The 20,370-nt window shown below is 35.5% G+C and overlaps 2 protein-coding genes, 1 long non-coding RNA gene and 1 pseudogene across 3 annotated transcripts; all 4 read left to right on the plus strand.

Annotated features, from left to right (window-relative positions):
• Positions 1-1,728: 1,728 nt before the first annotated feature.
• Positions 1,729-6,424, plus strand: LOC18045529 (annotated as a pseudogene).
• Positions 6,425-6,917: 493 nt separating this feature from the next.
• LOC112099292 lies at positions 6,918-8,599 on the plus strand. Its single transcript, XR_002906081.1, has 2 exons — positions 6,918-6,975; positions 8,309-8,599. It is a non-coding gene; the product is annotated as an uncharacterized LOC112099292 (long non-coding RNA).
• A 699-nt stretch (positions 8,600-9,298) lies between these two features.
• Positions 9,299-14,400, plus strand: LOC18045530 (BTB/POZ domain and ankyrin repeat-containing protein NPR2). The gene is made up of 4 exons (XM_006437048.2): positions 9,299-9,865; positions 10,987-11,740; positions 12,164-12,295; positions 13,850-14,400. Exons 1-4 carry the CDS (start codon positions 9,344-9,346, stop codon positions 14,164-14,166), a joined length of 1,725 nt encoding a protein of 574 aa, XP_006437111.2. The 5' UTR covers positions 9,299-9,343; the 3' UTR covers positions 14,167-14,400.
• A 1,193-nt stretch (positions 14,401-15,593) lies between these two features.
• Positions 15,594-20,354, plus strand: LOC18045531 (transmembrane protein 56). Its single transcript, XM_006437049.2, has 9 exons — positions 15,594-15,704; positions 16,220-16,432; positions 16,541-16,629; positions 16,719-16,857; positions 18,124-18,198; positions 18,370-18,491; positions 18,572-18,647; positions 18,800-18,859; positions 19,874-20,354. Exons 2-9 carry the CDS (start codon positions 16,319-16,321, stop codon positions 20,000-20,002), a joined length of 804 nt encoding a protein of 267 aa, XP_006437112.1. The 5' UTR covers positions 15,594-15,704; positions 16,220-16,318; the 3' UTR covers positions 20,003-20,354.
• The last annotated feature ends 16 nt before the right edge of the window (positions 20,355-20,370 follow it).

Below are 20,370 nucleotides of genomic sequence, written 5' to 3' on the forward strand. Positions count from 1 at the left end.
ACATCTTTGAAGATGATCACACTTTTCTCATATATCAAGGTAGTCACAAAATGGCTATATTCCTCTGGTAGTGAGTGTAACAGAATCATAGCCTTGACTTCATCCTTAATATCTTCATCAAGATTCTTCAAATCAGCAAGTAACTTTTCAAATCTTGAGACATGATCGTAAATTGACACCCCATGCTTCATTCGAAAGCCATATACTTGGCTCATTGCATGAAGGCGATTTTTAGGACTTTTTAGCAAGTACTTCTCCTCCAATGTACGCCACAAAGTCATCGCACACTCCTCATCCTTCACCAAGTATTTCACCTCCTTAGTCAAACAAGATCTGATATGACCACATGCTTTTTTATTCATACAATCCCAAATTTCTTCATCATACAAGTGTCTTTTATTTTTCAGAACAACATCCAGATCGATTTGAATAAGGGCGTCCATAACTTCGCGCCTCCACATGCCGAAGTTGATTTTCCCATCAAACTTTTCAACATCGATTTTCTGGCCTCCTATAACAGGCGTTGAATAGCGATTTGACAAATCTCGCCTCCCACCTGAAGTGTCTCCTGAAATAGTCTCGGTAGATCTCTCCCCAATTCTGGAAGTTTCACCTTCTACCATTTTCTCAACGAACTATTTCCACTTGAAAAACAGTCTCTATGATGTTAATTTCGCGTGAATAAATGCACTAGGAAAGTTCCCAGGAGACTGGACGGGAACTCAGTCCTAATTAAAAACCAGAATCCTTAGACTCTTATCGCCTTTGTTGACAGAACTTTTCTAGACATGCAAAAATACACACTACTTACAATAGACTGTCTCCCAAGTACAAATGGTCGTCTCCACCGTATTCGTGAACAGTACCATATACGTGAATAGTACCGTATACGTAAACAATACCGTATCCCCCAAGTACGAACCGTCGGCTCTGATACCACTTGTTCTACCCGGAATGCGGAATCAAGCACACCAAATAATTATAGAAAAATAAAGGACACAAGAATTACGTGGTTCAGTAATTAAACCTACATCCACGGAGGCAAAAAATAATAATTGTATTATTAATAATTAATATAGTACAAATATTTGAGTAACGAATCTCACTTCCCAGAAACTCAAATATACCCAGTACTCTCACACTCTGCAGGAAAGATAAATTCCCCAGACATACTTCTCTCACTTCTCTCAAAAGCTTAGAAACTTATAAGCTTAACAATTTTGGGATGATATGGAATGAAGAAATGCTCTCTATTTATAGGCTTGAAGCTAGTACTATTCCACCTAACCCAAGTACTATTTCACCTAACCCAAGCACTATTCCACCTAACCCATGCAAATATGTCAATGGTGTCCATTTGGCAAATTTGAGAAATTTACCAACTTTTTATTTTTTCTTCAATTGTTTGGTAGCTCTTTGAAAAATTGCATGCTTTCTTGAATTTGCATGCCACGTGCATGATTTTTCAACAAACATGTACTTCCTTCATTTAAAAGATTAGTGTTTCTCTCTCTCTCAATTTTTTTAAGAAAAAAAATGAAATGCCCCTTTTCGCATTTTCCAGTTTCTCCAACATACAGCGGGTCGATGTGGAGTAACAGATGATTGAATATTTTCATTTTAGTTCAATTGTCATTTCTTTTTTAATCGGTAAAGTTTAATCATTTCTCTTAAATCGACAACTTATGCAGGGCCATATCAACCGTCCATGACATTTTTATTACAGCGATGTCTTTGTACTTTGTGTTTTGGTCGGATCTCAGAGTTTGTGCATAGCACACTTGGTTCTACTGTTTGTTTGTCCCTTCACAGGCATTTCGATAAACTGTTATTTTTGTTCTTTGGAAGTGAATATTTTCAGCAACTAGAACTCCGAAGCATCTTGAATGATCCATTTTATGATTCTCAATACCTATAAAAGAATGTCATAGAAAACAGTTTCCAAAGCAAGTTGCATGTGTTTTGAATTTGTCTTTGCAAGCCACTAGTTGCTTGGAGCACACTGTTAGCCTATCGTGATCCCAACCACTTTTTTGGATAGACAATTGTGCATCCATATGATCTGGACTAAACTAGTTTCTAATAAATAATTGCCCAAGGATTTAGTCTCAGTGTTACAGCCTAGTCTTTGTTGTCAATACTCTTTCCCCTGTCGTGGATGAGCGCCATAACAGCTTCTTAATGTTTTCCAGTGGCTTTTGCACGGTTGTTGTTTCCTTCTGAAGCTAGAGTAGCTACGGATAGAGCGGATGCAGATGCCACCAATTTTTATGATGGCCTTTCAGCATCAAAATCAAAAGGATCAAGTGGGAACTTAAAGGAGGTTTATTAGAATGAAACACCCTCTATGCAAGCCAAGAGACTCCAATTAAGACTGCAAGCTCTGCTTAAAACAGGTATTTATCTCAACAAAATGTTAGAACCTTTGCACCACTGGAGACATTTTCTTCGAGCATTTACCGGACTTTCTATGATTGCAGTGTAGACGGGTCGACGCTACTTCCCTCGTACTCGTTGCTCGGAAGTGGTTGATAAGTTTCTGGATTGTGATTGGTCCGATGCTTCCTTCCTCGAAAAGGGTACTCCTGAAGAGCAGAAACTCAAAAGGACACGCTTCATGGAACTCAAAGAAGACGTGAAGAAGGCATTTTACAAGGACATGGCTGAGAAAAATCGTTCAGGTTTGTCGTCATCCACGTCATCGTCATCTTCTCCAAAGGAAGGAGTAAAGTGTAAGGGTAGGAAAAGGTGATGCTTAGCTGCTTGTCTTTGTATTCATTTATAGGAAACTAAGAGAGTTTTACTGAGTTTGATTGTTACTTGTGGAGAGATACTCTTAGAGCCTATGTTATGGCTATGTTGTAAAATAGCAGAGGAACTTCAAGCTTGCATTGTTGTATTTTCCCAGGTATTTGGAATGTAATATACTAAATGACAGAATTTTCTAATTTTAGAGGGGAAAAATATGTCAGTGAATTATTTGTTTATTTTATCTGTTTAAATCACTTTATAATATAGCTTTTTTTTTCAAAAAAAAAAAATCTCCATATCTTCATCTGAAAACTCGAGTCATGTGTAACTTCTTTCAGGGAGAAAAAGGGGGGAAAGAAAAGGCATTTGTACCTGTATTTTACAGTACTGACTCTCATACAGAAATTGGTTGAGATGACATTAATGTTCTTCGAAATAGATGAATATGCAGAATTTTCATCGAAATTGAAATTAGAAATGGATGGATATGAATTATATATATGTAGAACTTTTTAACAGAATTTTTATCTAAAAATTTGTTGCTCATTACCCTCCCGAAGAAATATAAAATTTTCAATTGTAGATATTAAATTTTAAATTTATAATATAATAAATGTGACTTGAGGTGCACATCACCCATATAATAATAATTAAGAAAAGAAAATACAAAATTTGTAAATTACCAATTTTTTAAATTTAATTAATTTTATACCCAAATTCTCATGCTCAACGGCCGCTAGAATTGGCTATTGTAATTTTGCCATCCTCATTATTCACTGGCCATTTTTGGACCACAACATAATAAAAATAGCATTGATTAATACTAATAAATTTCTTTTGATTATTTTGTTGTGTGATGATCTAGTGAGTACAAGTGTCCATCATAGCACCTGAACTGCTGAACATGTGGTAACATTCTGCGATTCTCTATAAAATAGTATTTAAATTGTGTATTAACTAGACAGTTCTATATAGACAATTGTCCACTAAATCATTACTTTATTTTGTATATATTTATGATAATTGTTGAAGAAAAATGTAAAGTGAGATTAATGAACATTAATGAATGTGGGAAATTAACACAACTAGGATTTATGATGAAATAATTTTATGTCAAATGAGTGAGTGAATGGATGTTAAAAAACTTGTAATATATATTTTTTGAATTGTTATATAAACAAGTTCATCACTAACAATAAATTGAATTATGAATTGTTTAATAATTCAAAATCTCATTCACCCTTCAGTGTTTATAGTATTTTTTAGAATACAAAATTGTAAACAACCTCACCCTTAAATGATATAATGATAAAATAATTTTATGTCAAATGAGTGTAAGTGAATGGATGTTAAAAAACTTGTAACATATATTTTCTGAATTGTTATATATGCAAGTTTGTCACTAACAGGAAATTGAATTATTAATATTTTAATAATTCAAAATCTCATTCAACCATCGGTGTTTATAATTTTTTTGAGAGTACAAAATTATAAACAACCTCATCTTTAATAATATAATGTTAAACCTTTTCAAAAATTTATTCCATTATAGTTGTCTTAGTCAGTTATACTTATTCCAAATTGAAGATAAAAATAGTACTTCATATGTCATACATTACTTAAAGAAATTTTTTTATCAACTTATGAGCTAGAGAAAGAATGCAATAAATTACGTCTAAAATTGTAAAATTAATCAATCACTAAATAAATATAATGTTATATGTGTATGTGTATATATTACACAAACTCTGAATCTCATGAGCTATCTTCGGATGATGTATCATACTCAAAAATCTATTTTTGCTAATGATTATACTAACATTTAAAGGTCTCTCTAAGCTACATTGTAATTCCAATTCTTGTGGCTGCCTTCCATTGCCAACTGAACCAGCTCCGCTCTCCCTGCATCCAGAGAGTGGTAAGGTAAAATCTTGATAATGTCTGTCTCGAGAAAGAGCTTCCTGATGAAGTTTCAAGTGAAATCAAATCACTCCGTGTCAAATCTAACCAGGAGTGTGAAGCGAATATAGCAGAAGTGGATCCTATGCATGCAACAAGAGTCAGAGGAATCCACGAGGCACTGGACTCTTATGACTTTGAACTGTTGAAGCTTCTTCTGGATGAATCTAATGTCACTTTGGATGATGCTTATGCTCTGCACTATGCTGCTGCCTACTGCAGCCCTAAGGTTTTTAAGGAAGTGCTCAATATGGACTCGGCTGGTCTCAATCTTAAGGATGCAAGAGGACATACGGTGCTTCATGTGGCTGCAAGGCGTAAGGAGCCAGCAGTGCTGGTGACTCTGCTGAGCAAGGGAGGATGCGCATCAGAAACTACATCAGATGGGCAAACAGCTGTGGCAATCTGTCGGAGAATGACAAGGAGAAAGGATTATATTGAAGCTACAAAGCAAGGGCAGGAAACTAACAAAGACCGGTTATGCATTGATGTCCTTGAGAGAGAGATGAGAAGGAACTCCATGTCTGGGAACTTGGCACTGTCATCAGAGGTGATGGCTGATGATTTCCAAATGAAGCTGAACTATCTGGAAAATAGAGGTGATATTTCTTTACTGGTATTAGTTCATCACCTTCTCAGAGTTTGTGCTATGCACACTTCTTTCTACTGTTTGTTTGTTCCTTCATCTTAGCATCTCAAACATTGCTGTAAATGGGATAACTACACAGTCTACACTTGTGCTAGCATCATGACTTTTTGATGAACTGTTATTTTTGTTATTTGGAAGTGAATATTTTCAGCAACTAGAACTCCGAAGCATCTGGAATGATCCATTTTATCATTCTCGGTACCTATAGCAGAATGTAATGGAAAACAGTTTCCAGAACAAATCGCATTTGTTTTTGGAAGCCAGTAATTGCTTGTGGCAAACTGTTAGCCAGCCATAATTCCATCCACTATCTTGGATAGGCAATTGTGTATCCGTATGTTCTGGGCATGGGGGTTTCGACTGAACTAGTTTTAATAAATAATTGCACAATGATTTAGTCTCAGTGTTACAGCCCAGTCTTTGTTGTCAATACTCCCCCCCCCCCCCCCCCCCCCCCAAAAAAAAAAAAAAAATTGAGTTACGAATAAATTTTTCCTATTATGTAGGAGGGCCATAAAAGTTTTTAAATTTTATCCAGTTTTTTTTGAGCGGTGGCTGTTTCCTTCTGAAGCTATAATAGCTATGGACATAGCAGATGCAGATGCCACCAATTTTTGTACTGGCCTTTCAGCATCAAAATCAAAAGGATCAAGTGGGAACTTAAAGGAGGTTGATTTGAATGAAACACCCTCTATGCAAGCCAAGAGACTGTAGGCTCTGCTTAAAACAGGTATTTATATACCTTATTAGTTTTTGTATCCAAAGAGAGAGGTTAATTTTTATTACATTGATATCTCAACAAAATGGTCTTTTCTTAGAGCATTTACTGAACTTTCTATGATTGCAGTCGAGACGGGTCGACGCTACTTCCCTCACTCCTCCAAAGTCATTGAGGAGTTTATGAATTGTGATTGGTCTGATGCTTCTCTTCTGGAATTTGGTACTCCGGAAGCGCAGAAACTTAAAAGGGCTTGCTTCCACGTGCGGAAGGCATTTTGCCAGGACATGGCTTCTGACAATCGTTCAGGGCCGTCATCATCGTCATCGGCATTCTTCGTTCCTTAAAAAAATCAAGAAAAATTTAGAAAGTAGTGAGAGATGGAGAAATAGAGTGATTATATTCACAAATATAATGTGTTTAGTGCAACAATACAAACTAATAAATAATAATTTATGAGATTAGTTTATAGAATCTTACATATAAAATTATATCCTCTGAATAAAAATCTTCACAGCTCTTTTGACTTCTCATTTAGATGCCCTTTCTAAGATCACTCCATTTTCTAGGATCACTCCATTTTAATAGGAAGAATTAGCGTATCTCCACTTTTCTCCCCCGCCGTTTGTATACCGTTTGTTACTGTTAATGGACGAAGCTACAAGTCTTCTCTTTCATCAAATCGATCCATCACAAATACAAGTCTGCTGCACCCCACCAAAAACACACATACTCCATCTCTAAATACTTTGAAGATAAACAAATCAACCGTAATCCTGCAACTTTATCTCAGAGAATCGGATAAGAAAAGAACAGGCAATGAATCAACGGTATTGGCGCCGAGTGAGTGTCGCCTGCGGTCGGCGTTAGAGGCGACTGTCACTCAATCGCGTACAAGGTTAGTCTTTGAAAAAACTCTTTGCATGTTAGAAATCAGTGATTAGGCATTATTTTGATATTTAAAAATGAAAATGGGTTTATTAGTTTGTCGAAGAATCTGCTTTGTTGCCGGTGTTGTTTGTCGATTAAAATGAAAATGGGTTTGTTGATGTGTTGAAGAAGTTGCTCTACTGCTGGTGGTTTTTTTATTAATTAAAATGAAAATGGGTTTGTTAATTTATTTAAGCAGCTGCTGGCATTGATGAACTTATGAGCTAATAGTATTGTTTGATCAAGCTTGTGTTCTTAATAGTGGAGTTGATATTCTTAAAATGAATTTATGATTATGAGAATATGAAAATTGAACGGCATCGTAGAGATCTGGATTAATCACCATCGCGTATGTTTCTAAATAAAGGAATGAGCAGCAATCGATTTGAAAGTTAAGACTTTAGGAATATGTATGTGCAACTGAATGAATTATCAGTTGCTATCTTGTAAGTCAATACTAGCATATTCCTTAATGGCAAGTGAAGCTATTTTATGTGTATTGCTGCCTATCAAAATGTTTATGTTTGAAGCTATCTCCTTTTAGGAAATTGAATGCTTCTGTGAGTTCTCTGATAAGGGCTATACAACCAGCTCTAACAGATTCCTTCATGTGCATTAATTAGCTTAATGATTTATTGACCTATATCCAATGTCTATTCTCCTTTTCTGTAGCTGTCTAGCTTTATGAGGGTGTGAAGTGAACTTTTGTTTTATGTTTCAGGACTTGGGATTAGAGTGTATAACATTCAATATCTTTTTATCAAAGAACTGATATATGTTAATGTAGTGCGATCTGGTCTTTATTAGCTTCTTGATTTGCCAGGATGTTTGACAACCATCTTTGACTACGATTGCCAACATATAAGCTGCTACATATTGTGTCTCAGGAATCACAACAAATTATTATCATAATATGGTGATTTTGAATCCAAAACTTGGTAGTGTCAAGAAAATAGACCCCATGTTTATTTATCTTCATGTTTTGTATGCGGCTGCAATAGACTATTATAAGTTACTTTTAGTTTTATCAAGTTTTTTTTCCCCTTAAATTTCAGTTATTTCAGCGGCTTCTTTTAAGTGAGTTAATAGTGTTGTTAGGTTAAACTAAGTTTGGCTTCATAAGATTCATAGTAGAGTGTAAAACTGGGTACAATTTTGGGTTAAGACAAGTCAAAAGTCTTCTCAAGTAATTGTTCTGCTTACTGATTTGGTAATTGCAACATTGCTAAATAGTTCAATTTGTCCTTTTTTTTTGTTGAATTTATTGTATGTCATATTACTTCATTTAATTATTTTCTCAGATCTTGTAGGTGAAAATTTCAGCTTCAAAGGCCAAGCTAATCATCCAGCAATTCAGTGAAACCAAGACACAGTGGCTCATAAATTGTTGTTGGCGATCCAGCCATTCGGGTGCTTGCCAGTCCTAGACGAGAGAACTTTCAACGCGGCGCATAAATTGTTGTTGATCTGTTTTATATATTTTGACCTTTGTGATTTGTGAATACATGGTTTGATTCCAGTGTTTACAACTTTGATACTGTGTATAACTTGAGAAGCAAATGAAACAAATAGGAAATGTGTTTTTATTTTTTTTATTCTATCTATCTATTTATTTTTTGTTTGGAAATGTAACAATTTATAGCTGGCAAAGTAATAGAGTTGTATACTTGTATTTAATTTATTATTATTAATTTTAATGAATCGGTAATGTCATTGTCCATGGTGTTTTGTCATTTCGAAAGTACTTAACCCTTCCACGCCAAGGCACATCACAGCAGCCGAAAATTTGAGCTTTCAGTTCTTGATTTTAGCGTGAGGGGTATCTTTGTCTTTTCAGTAGTCAACATACGGTCAACAAAACAGTCTACAAACAATCGGGGGTAAAATCGGATATACGGTGATACTTTCTATCATAGTGGCGATACGCCAAACCTCAGGGGAGGAAACTGTAAATTACCCCTTCGCGACCTGTGAACTTGGGTCAAAGCTTTCATCTTTAAAGCTAATAGGTAGATCGCGATTCAAGCTTCAGTTATAACTTATAAGCATTTCATTGTGATTGATAGTATTCTCTCTTGATATATATATATATATATTCACTTAAGCCGCTTACCAATCCTTCTAAAAGCTTAAGCTGTTAGGCGAAGCACTACTTTATACTTAAAAACACCCGAACCACGAGTAACGTCTACACATTTAGTGCCACATCACCCACGTGCGTGGGATAGAGCCACCACAAGGGTGCGGGCCCCTAACACACGTAGTCTGGATATACCTTAAGCCCTGGTTTTATATATATATATATATATATATATATATATAGATTCAGTTTGAATATGGTTCTTGATGGTATCATGGAAAATGCGAACGAAAAGTCAGCATCTTTGAGTTTTGTCTCATCATATCTGACTTGTTGGTCCACTAATCAATCAACAGGCACTTGTGATCTTGATAATTTGAACTTAAGGATGCAAAGCACCAATCCCGAAGAGACATGGCTTGAAGCTGAGATTGTTGTTGAGGGCAAATCAGTGGCGGTTAATCGCAGCGTATTGTCTGAGCTCAGTCAATTTTTTCGTCGGCTTTTTAATTTGAGAAATGATGGTTCTGTCAGTGAGGGGAAACCCAAGTATCTTTTGACTGATTTGGTGCCTCATGGGAAGGTTGGGTATGAAGCTTTCAATGATATCCTGCATCGTCTTTACACTGGGAAGCTTAAGGCACCTCCTCCAGAAGTGTCCGCGTGTGTTGATGATGCTTGTTCTCATGATGCTTGCCCTCCTGCTATTAATTATGCTATTGAGTTGATGTATGCTTCCGCTGCTTTTCAGATGAAAGAACTCGTTTTTCTTTTGCAGGTAATTGTGCTTCCCTGCTATTTGTATTGCTTAAATTTATGCTTCTTGGTATAGTTTTAACATATATGGGATTGAAATCAATTTCAGTTGTGAAGCAACTTCGGTGGTTCCCAATATTAGGCATTGTAGTAGATCCAAAATTAGCTTGTTAAGAAGTGTAGATACCGTAGAGCCCAAAACTTAGTCTTATCTTGCAAGAGTCTGTTGTTTTATTTTGAAAGAGACAAAAGTGATGATGATGGGCAGCGAACTAAAGGAATCAATGCTTGCTGACACTGACTCCCAAGAATGATAAAAACTAACCAAAAAGGTATATAGATTACATGAGTCTGAATTTGATAAGTGCACCTATCCTATCACAAAAGCTTTTGCGTTGAGTTTCTAACCAATGAAAATTGTCACTTCTGTCTGTAGGCTTCATAGATTTGTTCAAGCCTTCAAGGATGTCTGGCTGTTACTTACCGTCCAACAATGGTGCTACATTTCTAGTGAATGATATGTTATTCTACATCTGTAAATTGCAACTTTGACAAACTTCGCCTTTCCTTTGTTGATTCACTCGTCTCACTTTTATTAAATTGCCCGATTATGAAATGGTCTATTGGAGACTAGCATTGGAAGGTTTCTTCTGGAAAAAATTTTACTTGACCACCAATTTTCATTTGGGTGGGTGTCAGTTCATGCTCTGGCTTGACTGTTCTGTTATTTAGGTTGTTTTATCCGTATTTTCTTCACTCACTTGATGGTTAGTTCTCTCATGCTTTCAAGCTCTCAACAGTGAATGCGAGAGATTCTCTTTTTTCCCGTCCAGGCTATAACCTAGCAAATTGTTAATGCTGTAGAATAACATCTTGTGCAGGCGAGCTTATGTCTCTGAACATTGGTCCATCGGCATTAAGGTTTAATAAGCATGACACTGAACTTCCCCCTCATTATTATTTTCCTGCACAGATTATCCTCTTTAAGTATTTGAATTTTGAATATCTTATTCTGAATCAAAACCCTATCTGTGCTTGTAGCATTTTATATATGCTTTATGATGTTTACCAATAATTACCCACTATGGGGTATTTGAATTTTGAATATATTATTCTGAATCAAAACTCTATCTGTCCGTGTATCTTTGGCTTCGGAGCATGGTTGAGAAGGCTCTCGTGGAAGATGTAATCCCAATTCTCGTGGCTGCCTTGCATTGCCAACTGAACCAACTCCGTTCTGTCTGCATCCAGAGAATTGCAAAGTCAAATCTTGACAATGTTTGTCTCGAGAAAGAGCTTCCTGATGAAGTTTCAAGTGAAATCAAATCACTCCGTGTCAAATCTAACCAGGAGTCTGAAGCTAACACAAAAGAAGTGGATCCTTTGCGTGAAAAAACAGTCAGAAGAATCCACAAGGCTCTGGACACTGATGATTTTGAACTGTTGACGCTTCTTCTGGATGTATCTAATGTCACTCTGGATGATGCTTACGCTCTGCACTATGCTGCTGCCTACTGCAACCCTAAGGTTTTTAAGGAAGTGCTCAATATGGACTTGGCTGGTCTCAATCTTAAGGATGCAAGAGGACGTACGGTGCTTCATGTGGCTGCAAGGCGTAATGAGCCAGAAGTGATGGTGACTCTGCTGAGCAAGGGAGCATGCGCATCAGAAACTACATCAGATTGGCAAACAGCTGTAGCAATCTGTCGGAGAGTGACAAGGCGAAAGGATTGTATTGAAGCTACAAAGCAGGGGCAGGAAACTAACAAAGACCAGTTATGCATTGACGTCCTTGAGAGAGAGATGAGAAGGCACTCCATGTCTGAGAACTTGGCAATGTCATCAGAGGTGATGGATGATGATTTCCAAAGGAAGCTGAACTACCTGGAAAAAAAAGGTGATATTTCTTTACTGGTATTAGTTCATCACCTTCTCAGAGTTTGTGCATAGCACACTTCTTTCTACTGTTTGTTTGTCCCTTCATATGGAAAATAGAGGTGATATTCCTTTACTGGTATTAGTAAATCATCTTCTCAAGAGTTTGTGAGTCCCTTCATTTTAACATCTCAAACACACATGCGCTCATTGCTTGGGGCACACTGTTGGCCAGTCATGTGATTTGATCCCCTTTTTTGGAATGGAGAATTCTGAATCCATCTGATCTAGGCTTCGTGGTTTGCACTGAACTGGTTTTTGATGAATAATTGCACAAGACTTTGTCATCAAAACTTTCTTGTTTTTTGCCCCAAAAGTAATGAGGTACAAAAAAATTTATGCCTATCCTGGATGAGTGCCATAACAGCTTCTTAATATTTTGCAGTGGCATTTGTACGGTTGTTTCCTTCAGAAGCTAGAGTAGCTATGGAAATAGCAGGTGCAGATACCGCGACTGGCCTTTCAGCATTAGGTCAGAAAGGACGCCAATTGAGACTGCTAACTTTGCTTAAAACAGGTATTTATATACTTTATTAACTTTTGCACCTTTCTATTTACTGATTATCTTTATAATTAACTAATACATGTATCCAGGTTTCTCCTTCCAATTGGAATTTCTTTATAGTGCTCTGTTAGGTGTAATCAGATGTATCAAAAGAGAACGGGTAATTGTTAGTACATTGATGTCTCAACAAAATGGTAGAACCTTTCTTTATACCACTAAGACATTTGTTGCAGGTATGCCTACATAATCAGTGTCCTTCAAAACTTTCAAAGAGTTAGCAATGTCTAACCCCTGAAACACTAAATCTCACGGGATCAACTCTTTACCTCTAGACCGAAGGTGTGACACCCAGACCCAATTAGGGCTTAGAACACGTATCGAATCTGAGTGAAACTAAACGCCTGTAAATCCAAATCTCCAAAATATCAAAAAGTCATCTACTTTCTCTTTTCATGTATTTCACAAAATTTTGAAAAATTCATTCTCAATCAAAAACTATGCACAGCTAATTATTCAGCATATCAGCATAGAGCAATACTTCCTCATAAGCAAATAAATCTTACAATCCTTCTTACATGATTTGAAAAAAATACTAATAGAAGTCTTCTAGATACAAACATAAACAGGATTCAACTGTTTAAAACTATGCCAAAACACAAGCTTCAATCAGTAATACATACAACTAATTATTAAAGACATCTAGCCAGAAACCTTACGAAAGCTCAATCCTTCCGAAGCATTCTTCAAATTAATAATTGCTACCATCTGTGAAAAATAATTGATAAGGAGTCAGCTGTGAACTCAATCAGTAGAAACATTCGTAACGAACAAAAAGAATTCTTTGTGCAATATTTTCAGAAAATTCATTTAACCTTTCAAATAAAACAGAGTAATTTTTCTAAGGCAGTCAGGATTTATATAAAACATAAACGTTTCAGACAGAAGCTTTTTGGAATGTAAATTTTGCTTCTTTAAACAGTAAGTTATACATTAGTTTGATTTTAAAGGGAGGTTATTGGGAAGTTAAAATTGGCAGTTGTGGGAAAAGGGTAATAGCAGTTATAAAATCTCTTTTAAAGCAAATTCAAATCAGGTTTCAAATTTTAGGAGTACTTAATTCAATAAAATAAGGAATAAATAAAGCTTTCATTGAAACAAAACTAAGTAAATTCATTTAAAGCAAAAAAAGGATGCGAGCATTACGATGGGTTCTTATGTTTACCCGCAGTCAGACATCTGGGACCTTGTTATTTGGAGACAAGACTTGATTGTGCCATGTTTTCTGCAGCTAGACATCTGTGGATAAGAGAACCCTAAGCCTATTGAGAATAAATTCCGTAATCCAAGACTCTTCAGTTCTTTCATTTGTGGCTAATTATTTATAAAATTTGCGAATTTCATGCCCCATGCCCCTTGCAAAATGTATTTTATATCCTTAAGTTGCCAGTTGTTGAACTGAAATAATAAAAAGTGGAAAACAGACTTAATGCCGATAGCATTTCTTAAGAAAAACTTGGGATGTTTATAATTTTCTTAGAGCATTTGCTGAACTTTATGTGATTGCAGTCGAGACGGGTGACCGCTACTTCCCTCATTGCTCACAAGTGGTTGATGACTTTTTGGGTGTTTATGACTTTTTGGGTGTTAATGACTTTTTGGATGCGTCCCTCCTAGAAAAGAGTACTCTTGAAGAGCAGAAACTTAAAATAGACATGCAGAAGGCACTCTGCATGGACGTGGCTTATCACCGTCGTTTAGGGCTGCCATCATCCTGGCCGGCATTTTACCAGTACATGGCTGGGAGCAATCAGTCGGCATTTTACAAGTACGTGGCTGAGAGCAATCGTTCAGGAATGTCGACATCCTCGGCAGCGAGCAATTAAGCATAACCTTTCCCTAAAAGCTATATTTGACTCCTGGAAAACTAAAGGAGTTGAGTGAGCTCGATTGGTATTTGTAGTTTCTTTTTTTTTTTCCTCAAGTGATGTGGCATAATTAAAAGTTATATTTGTTTGTCTTAAAAGTTATTGTAATATCTAAAGTCTGGTAAGATGCGCGAACGTATAGCATGGATCACAAACTCATTTTATAGAATATTTTTTTGTATAATTGTATAATTTATAGGCTTTGCTTAAAAAATTAAAAAAGAAAAAAAGAATTGTATTACAATTGGTATGTGGCATGCATGTGTATGCCACATCAGCTGCTGAGCAAACTTTGCCTTTTAATTTTGTAGGCACTGCCATCTCAAATTCTCTGTTATCATGAATGAGTTTTTTTTTCTTTTTTCTTTTTTAACAAATCATAAATGAGATTAAGATAATCTTTTTTTTTTTTTAAAAAAAGGAGATTTCTTTTATTCTTCCTTAAAAAACTGAAGAAAAATTTAGATGGTAGTGAGAGACGGAGAATTAAAGCAATTTTATTCACAAATGTAATGTGCTTGGTATAGCTATACAAACTAATAAATTATAATTTATGAGACTAGTTTACAGAATCTTATATATAAAATTATATCCTCTGAATAAAAATCTTCTCACTTCTTTCGACTTCTCATTTAGATGTCCTCTCTAGAATCTCTCCAGCGATAAACACATTTTTATAAAACAAAATAGAAAAAAAAATTATATATATTTCTCACAAGGACTATTTCATTTGCACGTAGTACGCAATTGGTCATTAAAGTTATTTGAGGAGAAAATTTTACATGAGATGGGTACATCATATTATCAGTATTTTAGTTTAAATTTAAACATACTAGAATGGTCTCTCATAAATTTTTCTCCGATTTGAGAGATGGTGGGGGAGTGGGGTTAAAGTGCATCTACATAGAATTAATTATAATTAAATTTACTTTTTAAAACTATTTTAACTAGAAGTAGTAGTAATTCTTTTTATTATTGTTATTCCAATTATATCAAAATCTCATGACTCGTGATCAAATTAAGTGCTTCATTAAATTGTTTTAGGTGCCGTACGGTATGGAGTTGTTATAAATCTATATAGATAGTAAAATATTTAATTTTGCTTGTCGTAAACTTTTAATTTGCATGGGTTAAAAAAGAAAAAAAGAAAAAAGAAATTGACTTATTAATTAATTAACAATTATAGAAAGACTAAATAGAAAATTATTGAAGTTGCGTGAGAAAGCTCTCGGGAAAAGGGGCTCCAGATTTCCTTTCCCTGGCTTCGTGCGTTTCCTGTTTGCCCTTTCGAGCACGACATTCGAATCCAATACTTAATAATAAAGATATAATATTATTATAATACTAATAATTAACATTAAAATATTAAAAATAGGGAAAAAAAATCCAAATTTTTACTGGTATGTAACGCAGGGCCAAAACGATAGCGAAACATCAAATTGTTTTTATTTCAACCTTCGCGCAACTTCCGGTGACATAATTTTTCTCTGTTTCAGGTACATACATACCCAAAACTAGACTTTGCATGTATCATTCTTGTATTTTTGTAATTCATTCACATATTCTTCTTTTCTTTTCTTTTTCTTTTCTTTTTTGCTGTATTTTTTTTATGAAACACTCTGTTTCAGTTCTGTTTCTGGTTTTGTTTCAGTTTGATATTATTGGTTCCGTTCGGTTCTACTCTGTTCTCTGTTGTATGTATATATGTATGTATTTTTGGCCTTGAATTGCTTTGATCACCGGTTTTGTTATTCTTTTATCGTGAATTTTAGACACCCGTTAAACTTGTTTGGCCATGTATTCACTTGATTGTTACATTCAGCTGCCATCTTCATGGTGGGTTTGTAAGATAGTCTCTGACTAACATATGGCATTGATTATGAATGATGGTTTTGTGAGATACATCATACAGACGTTAACTTGTATTAACATGTACTTCCTTTATTTAAAAGATTATTGTTTTTCTGGCTTTTTTTTTTTTGTTTGAAATGCCCCTTTTTGCATTTTATAGGTGAAAGGAAAAAAACATAATATCGCAGCACTAGAACAAAGGAGCCTATTCTGGTACCTATTGTCCAAGGAAGCTTCTGTATATTCGGTAGGCACTACCATGGAAGTGAAATCTTACCAGAGCCAGGCGGAGTCATTGCTGAAGGAATATATATTAGCAGATCCATTTATCCCGTACACTTCAATTGTTGGTAGCATTTTTGCTTGCAAGATGGTATGTTTTTCATCGTTACTGCATGGTGGTATTTACTAGAAAATATTTTGAATGCATAGTTTTTATTTAATTAGTTATAAATTTTTATACCCTTTTTTTCCTTTTCAGGTGTATGATCTTGCCCAATTGATTAGTGCGGTTCACTTTAAAAGTTATTCCAGTTTCTCCAACATACAGCGGGTTGAGTGGAGTAACAGGTGATTGAATATTTTCATTTAGTTCAATTGACATTTCTTTTTCAATCGGTAAAGTTTAATCATTTCTCTTAAATTGACAACTTATGCAGGGCCATATCAACCGTCCATGCCATTTTTATTACAGCTATGTCATTGTACTTCGTGTTTTGGTCGGATCTCTTTTTGGACAACCAACTTGCTAGCCTTATTACATTCCGTAGCTCTTTTCTGTCTACATTCACGTTGGGGGTGAGTTCACGATTTCCTGTTAGTTTTTACTTAATTTACAAATTTTACCAGGTTTTATGTTCTGGAATTCCCCTCTGTTATCTTGTCCTGAGAATATATATAGGATAAATAACATTTTGAAATTATTTTAGCCATCAATGTAACAGCTGGCTAATTTCTTCTAGCTTGTTTCTTAAATCTAAGGTCAATTTTCTTCGTGGTGTCAGACGTGCCAGTCATGGTTTATCTAGATATTCTAATACATGATTTCAGTATCAGGTAAATAAGGAATCCACATCTATTTTCTTTCCAGTAGGTGTTGATAAAAAGGAAAAGTCATAATACTCTCCTTTTCATTCCTTGTGATCCCATTTTACTTAGTAATATGATTAGAAATGAGTGGAAATAGGTTGTCGAGGGGTGCATGATTATGGCTTCTTTCGATAGAATCCTAAATATTTCCTATTCAAGGGAAACTTTTTGCAAGGGAAATTTTCTGAAGGATGATAAATTTTTTTCTTTTCAATTAGGTTCTGGGGGTTGTCTGTGGAAGATGGCTTTTGTTTGTGTCTTTCTTTCTGCAACACTCCTTGAGTTGTGGCTGAAGAATTCATTCCAGTGGGAGTTACTGAGTAGATTTGTTCAGTGATTATATATTTGGCATCCATTCTTAAGTTAGAAAGTATTATAGAAGCAAAAGAAGATAGATGCTGGAATTAATTTTTGAATCAGCATGCAGCCCAATGATAAATTCACTGTTAGATATACCAACCACATGGCATATTGTCTGTTTATATCTGTCTTAGTAATTAAGATCACGTTGCATAATGTTTTCCTTTGGAGCACTATTGTTCTTATATGGCAAGGCGGAACACCAAGGCATTGGTTAAATGTTGTGACCTTTGTGCTCTGCCCAAGAGGTCAGAGATTTTATATCCCCTTGGGTCACCAAACTAGGACCTATTATATTCAACAGGCTTGACTACTAAAATTGTGGGTCTGCAACGAGTTCTCAGTTCAAATGCATCCACTTACAAAGGGATTTCTGTGCTTTAAAAAAAGTGAGAAGATGAAGGAAAAGCAACAGAAATGTGCTGTCACTTATAAGTTGCTGCAAAGTGATCTTCAGATACTATCTGTGTCATGCCTGCTGAATATCGCCTGGAAAAAAGTAGGAAATTAAAAAATAAAATAAAATAAAATTGCTCACGTCATCTATATTACATCCTAGCATATTCTATCTAGTTGACAAGTTTTAGTCATAATGCCCAAGTGTAATTTTGACAGGTTTCTGTTGGTTACTTTCTTGCGGACCTTGGAATGATAATCTGGTTTTATCCCGTCCTTGGTGGAATGGAATATGTAAGTTGCTTCTTCTTTTGGATCTGAATATACTCAAGCCAAAATGTCTCTCTTTCAATCTTTTTCCCTTTAAATGGGAAGAGTGAGTCGAGGAGGGGAAGGTAGCACAATAATCTCAACTAAATTAACTTGAAATTGGTCTGCCAAATGGGGATGCCATCAATCTTTCAGGTGATTCATCATCTACTATCAATAGCAGCAACTGCTTGCGCTATGTTGACTGGGGAGGCGCAGTTTTATACATACATGGTGCTTATCTCTGAGACTACCACCCCGGGGATCAATTTGAGATGGTAATTTCCCATCAATCAATCAGCTGTTTCTGCACCTCTACAATTTTATCTTCTGTCTAATGAATATGCCGGTTTTTTAGGTATCTCGACAAAGCAGGAATGAAGAGGTCCAGAGCCTATCTCATCAATGGAATTTTGATGTTCTTGGCTTGGCTGGTAGGTGAAATCAGTCGATCTTTCAAAATATTTTTGAATTTATTTCCTTATTCTTGTTCTTTCTAAATGACTTATGAAGTTCAGTCTTGCTATGATATATATCATAACGCCATTGTTAAATACATTTTATTAAAATATTGTGTCATGTGCAGGTTGTCAGAATACTTTTCTTCATGTACATTTTTTACCACATCTACTTGCACGTTGATCAGGTAATAGTAGTACCCACAACATTTTTTCTTACAAATATCAAGAATGTGTGTAAAGTTGACTAGCAGCATATCAAATATTCATAAAAGATCTTGAAGCTGTCATTGTTAAATTTGGTTGCTACTTATTTTGCACTCTAACTAGGACAGAGTGGCCGGCCCACTGTTTCATGTTATGGGCATTTTGGACTTTTAGTCATTTCAATTAATAATGTTTGCTATAAGTTTCACAATGGACAATGCATTTTCCATCCCATTCACAAGTGAAGGGATTGTGAATTTAAATCTAGGCAGTGATACATCTACACTTATAAGCCAAAGGGTTTCAAACCCACCCCCACTGTTTGACATGCTTTCTTTTATATTGTTTCACTAGCAAAGAGATTTCTTTCCTTTTTAGTGGCATATTGGCCTGGCCACTGCTTCAGTTCATGACATCATACACTGAAAGGTCTCATATGCTTATATGTTACTGTAGGCTAATTCTATGTTGACATTGTCATGCAAATAAAATAACACTAGAATGACGGTAATATCTCTGTACTAATGCTACTGTGAATTACATCTTATAATTGGTGAAAAGGAAACAAATGAGGTGAAAATAATTCAAACCACCACTGAATTGTTTGTTAGAAAGCTATCCAGTCCAAAAAGATCTGTTTTCATTCTCAATTCTGTGCTTATACCTTTACTCTCTGTTTGTCCTAATTGTGATCTGTAATATAGATTGCAGGTTTTGTCCTTTTAGGTGTATTGTTATCAATTTGGCCAAGTTAGACCGACTCATTAATTAAACTTGTGCCTTAGGCAGAGTAATTACCTTGAGAGAGACATCATCTCTCAGCCAACATCAATGCTAGTGTTAAAGTTCAACCTAAGATCAACATGCTAGAAGAGAACTTTTGTCATTTAATATGCAGTCAAAATATCATGTTATCCTTCAGATCTCAAGATAATTTCTGATTTTTTTTTTTTTTTGGGGCAGCAAAAGCATCTAATTGTTTTGTAATTGACCAGGTTAAGCAGTGTCGCACCTGTGTGCAGATATTGGTATTCAGTGTTCCAGTAGTTTTATTTATCATGAATGCAGTGTGGTTTTCAAAGATTGTCAAGGGATTAGTGAAGACATTAGCAAAGCAGCAGTGAAGGACATGCATAGATTAGTGAAATTAGAGAGCGCGCGGCATTGCATTGCAAAAGAGAGGCTGAAGGATATATCGGATATTCAGTTGAGTATTAAATAGCGCCCTCTATTCAGCGAATCATCACGTACATGTGTAATTGTGTTATTTATTTCAATGTGAATATGTTCGGGTATGGTTTCATGTAAAGTTTAAACATAAATCAAGTGAAAGAAAGTAGCGGGATGTATACATCTTTCGGAAATGGAATATAAGATGGAGAGGATTGTGATTGACTGGCAGGTTTTCTTGTTCCAGTCATAAATTTTTGACATGCTTACTGGGTAAAGTGCATTTCATCACTTCATTTGAACCTTTTTCATTTTGAGTAGT

Source organism: Citrus clementina, unplaced genomic scaffold (assembly GCF_000493195.1).
Source record: "Citrus clementina cultivar Clemenules unplaced genomic scaffold, Citrus_clementina_v1.0 scaffold_4, whole genome shotgun sequence".
In the NCBI taxonomy this organism is placed as follows: Eukaryota; Viridiplantae; Streptophyta; class Magnoliopsida; order Sapindales; family Rutaceae; genus Citrus; species Citrus x clementina.

Coding starts and splice junctions, on each gene's coding strand:
- LOC18045530 (XM_006437048.2), top strand. CDS start 9,344: ATGGTTCTTGATGGTATCATGGAAAATGCGAACGAAAAGTCAGCATCT. Junction 9,866..10,986: donor AACTCGTTTTTCTTTTGCAG/GTAATTGTGCTT, acceptor CTGTCCGTGTAT/CTTTGGCTTCGGAGCATGGT. Junction 12,296..13,849: donor GCTAACTTTGCTTAAAACAG/GTATTTATATAC, acceptor ATGTGATTGCAG/TCGAGACGGGTGACCGCTAC.
- LOC18045531 (XM_006437049.2), top strand. CDS start 16,319: ATGGAAGTGAAATCTTACCAGAGCCAGGCGGAGTCATTGCTGAAGGAA. Junction 16,858..18,123: donor TGTCTACATTCACGTTGGGG/GTGAGTTCACGA, acceptor TAATTTTGACAG/GTTTCTGTTGGTTACTTTCT. Junction 18,199..18,369: donor TCCTTGGTGGAATGGAATAT/GTAAGTTGCTTC, acceptor TCAATCTTTCAG/GTGATTCATCATCTACTATC.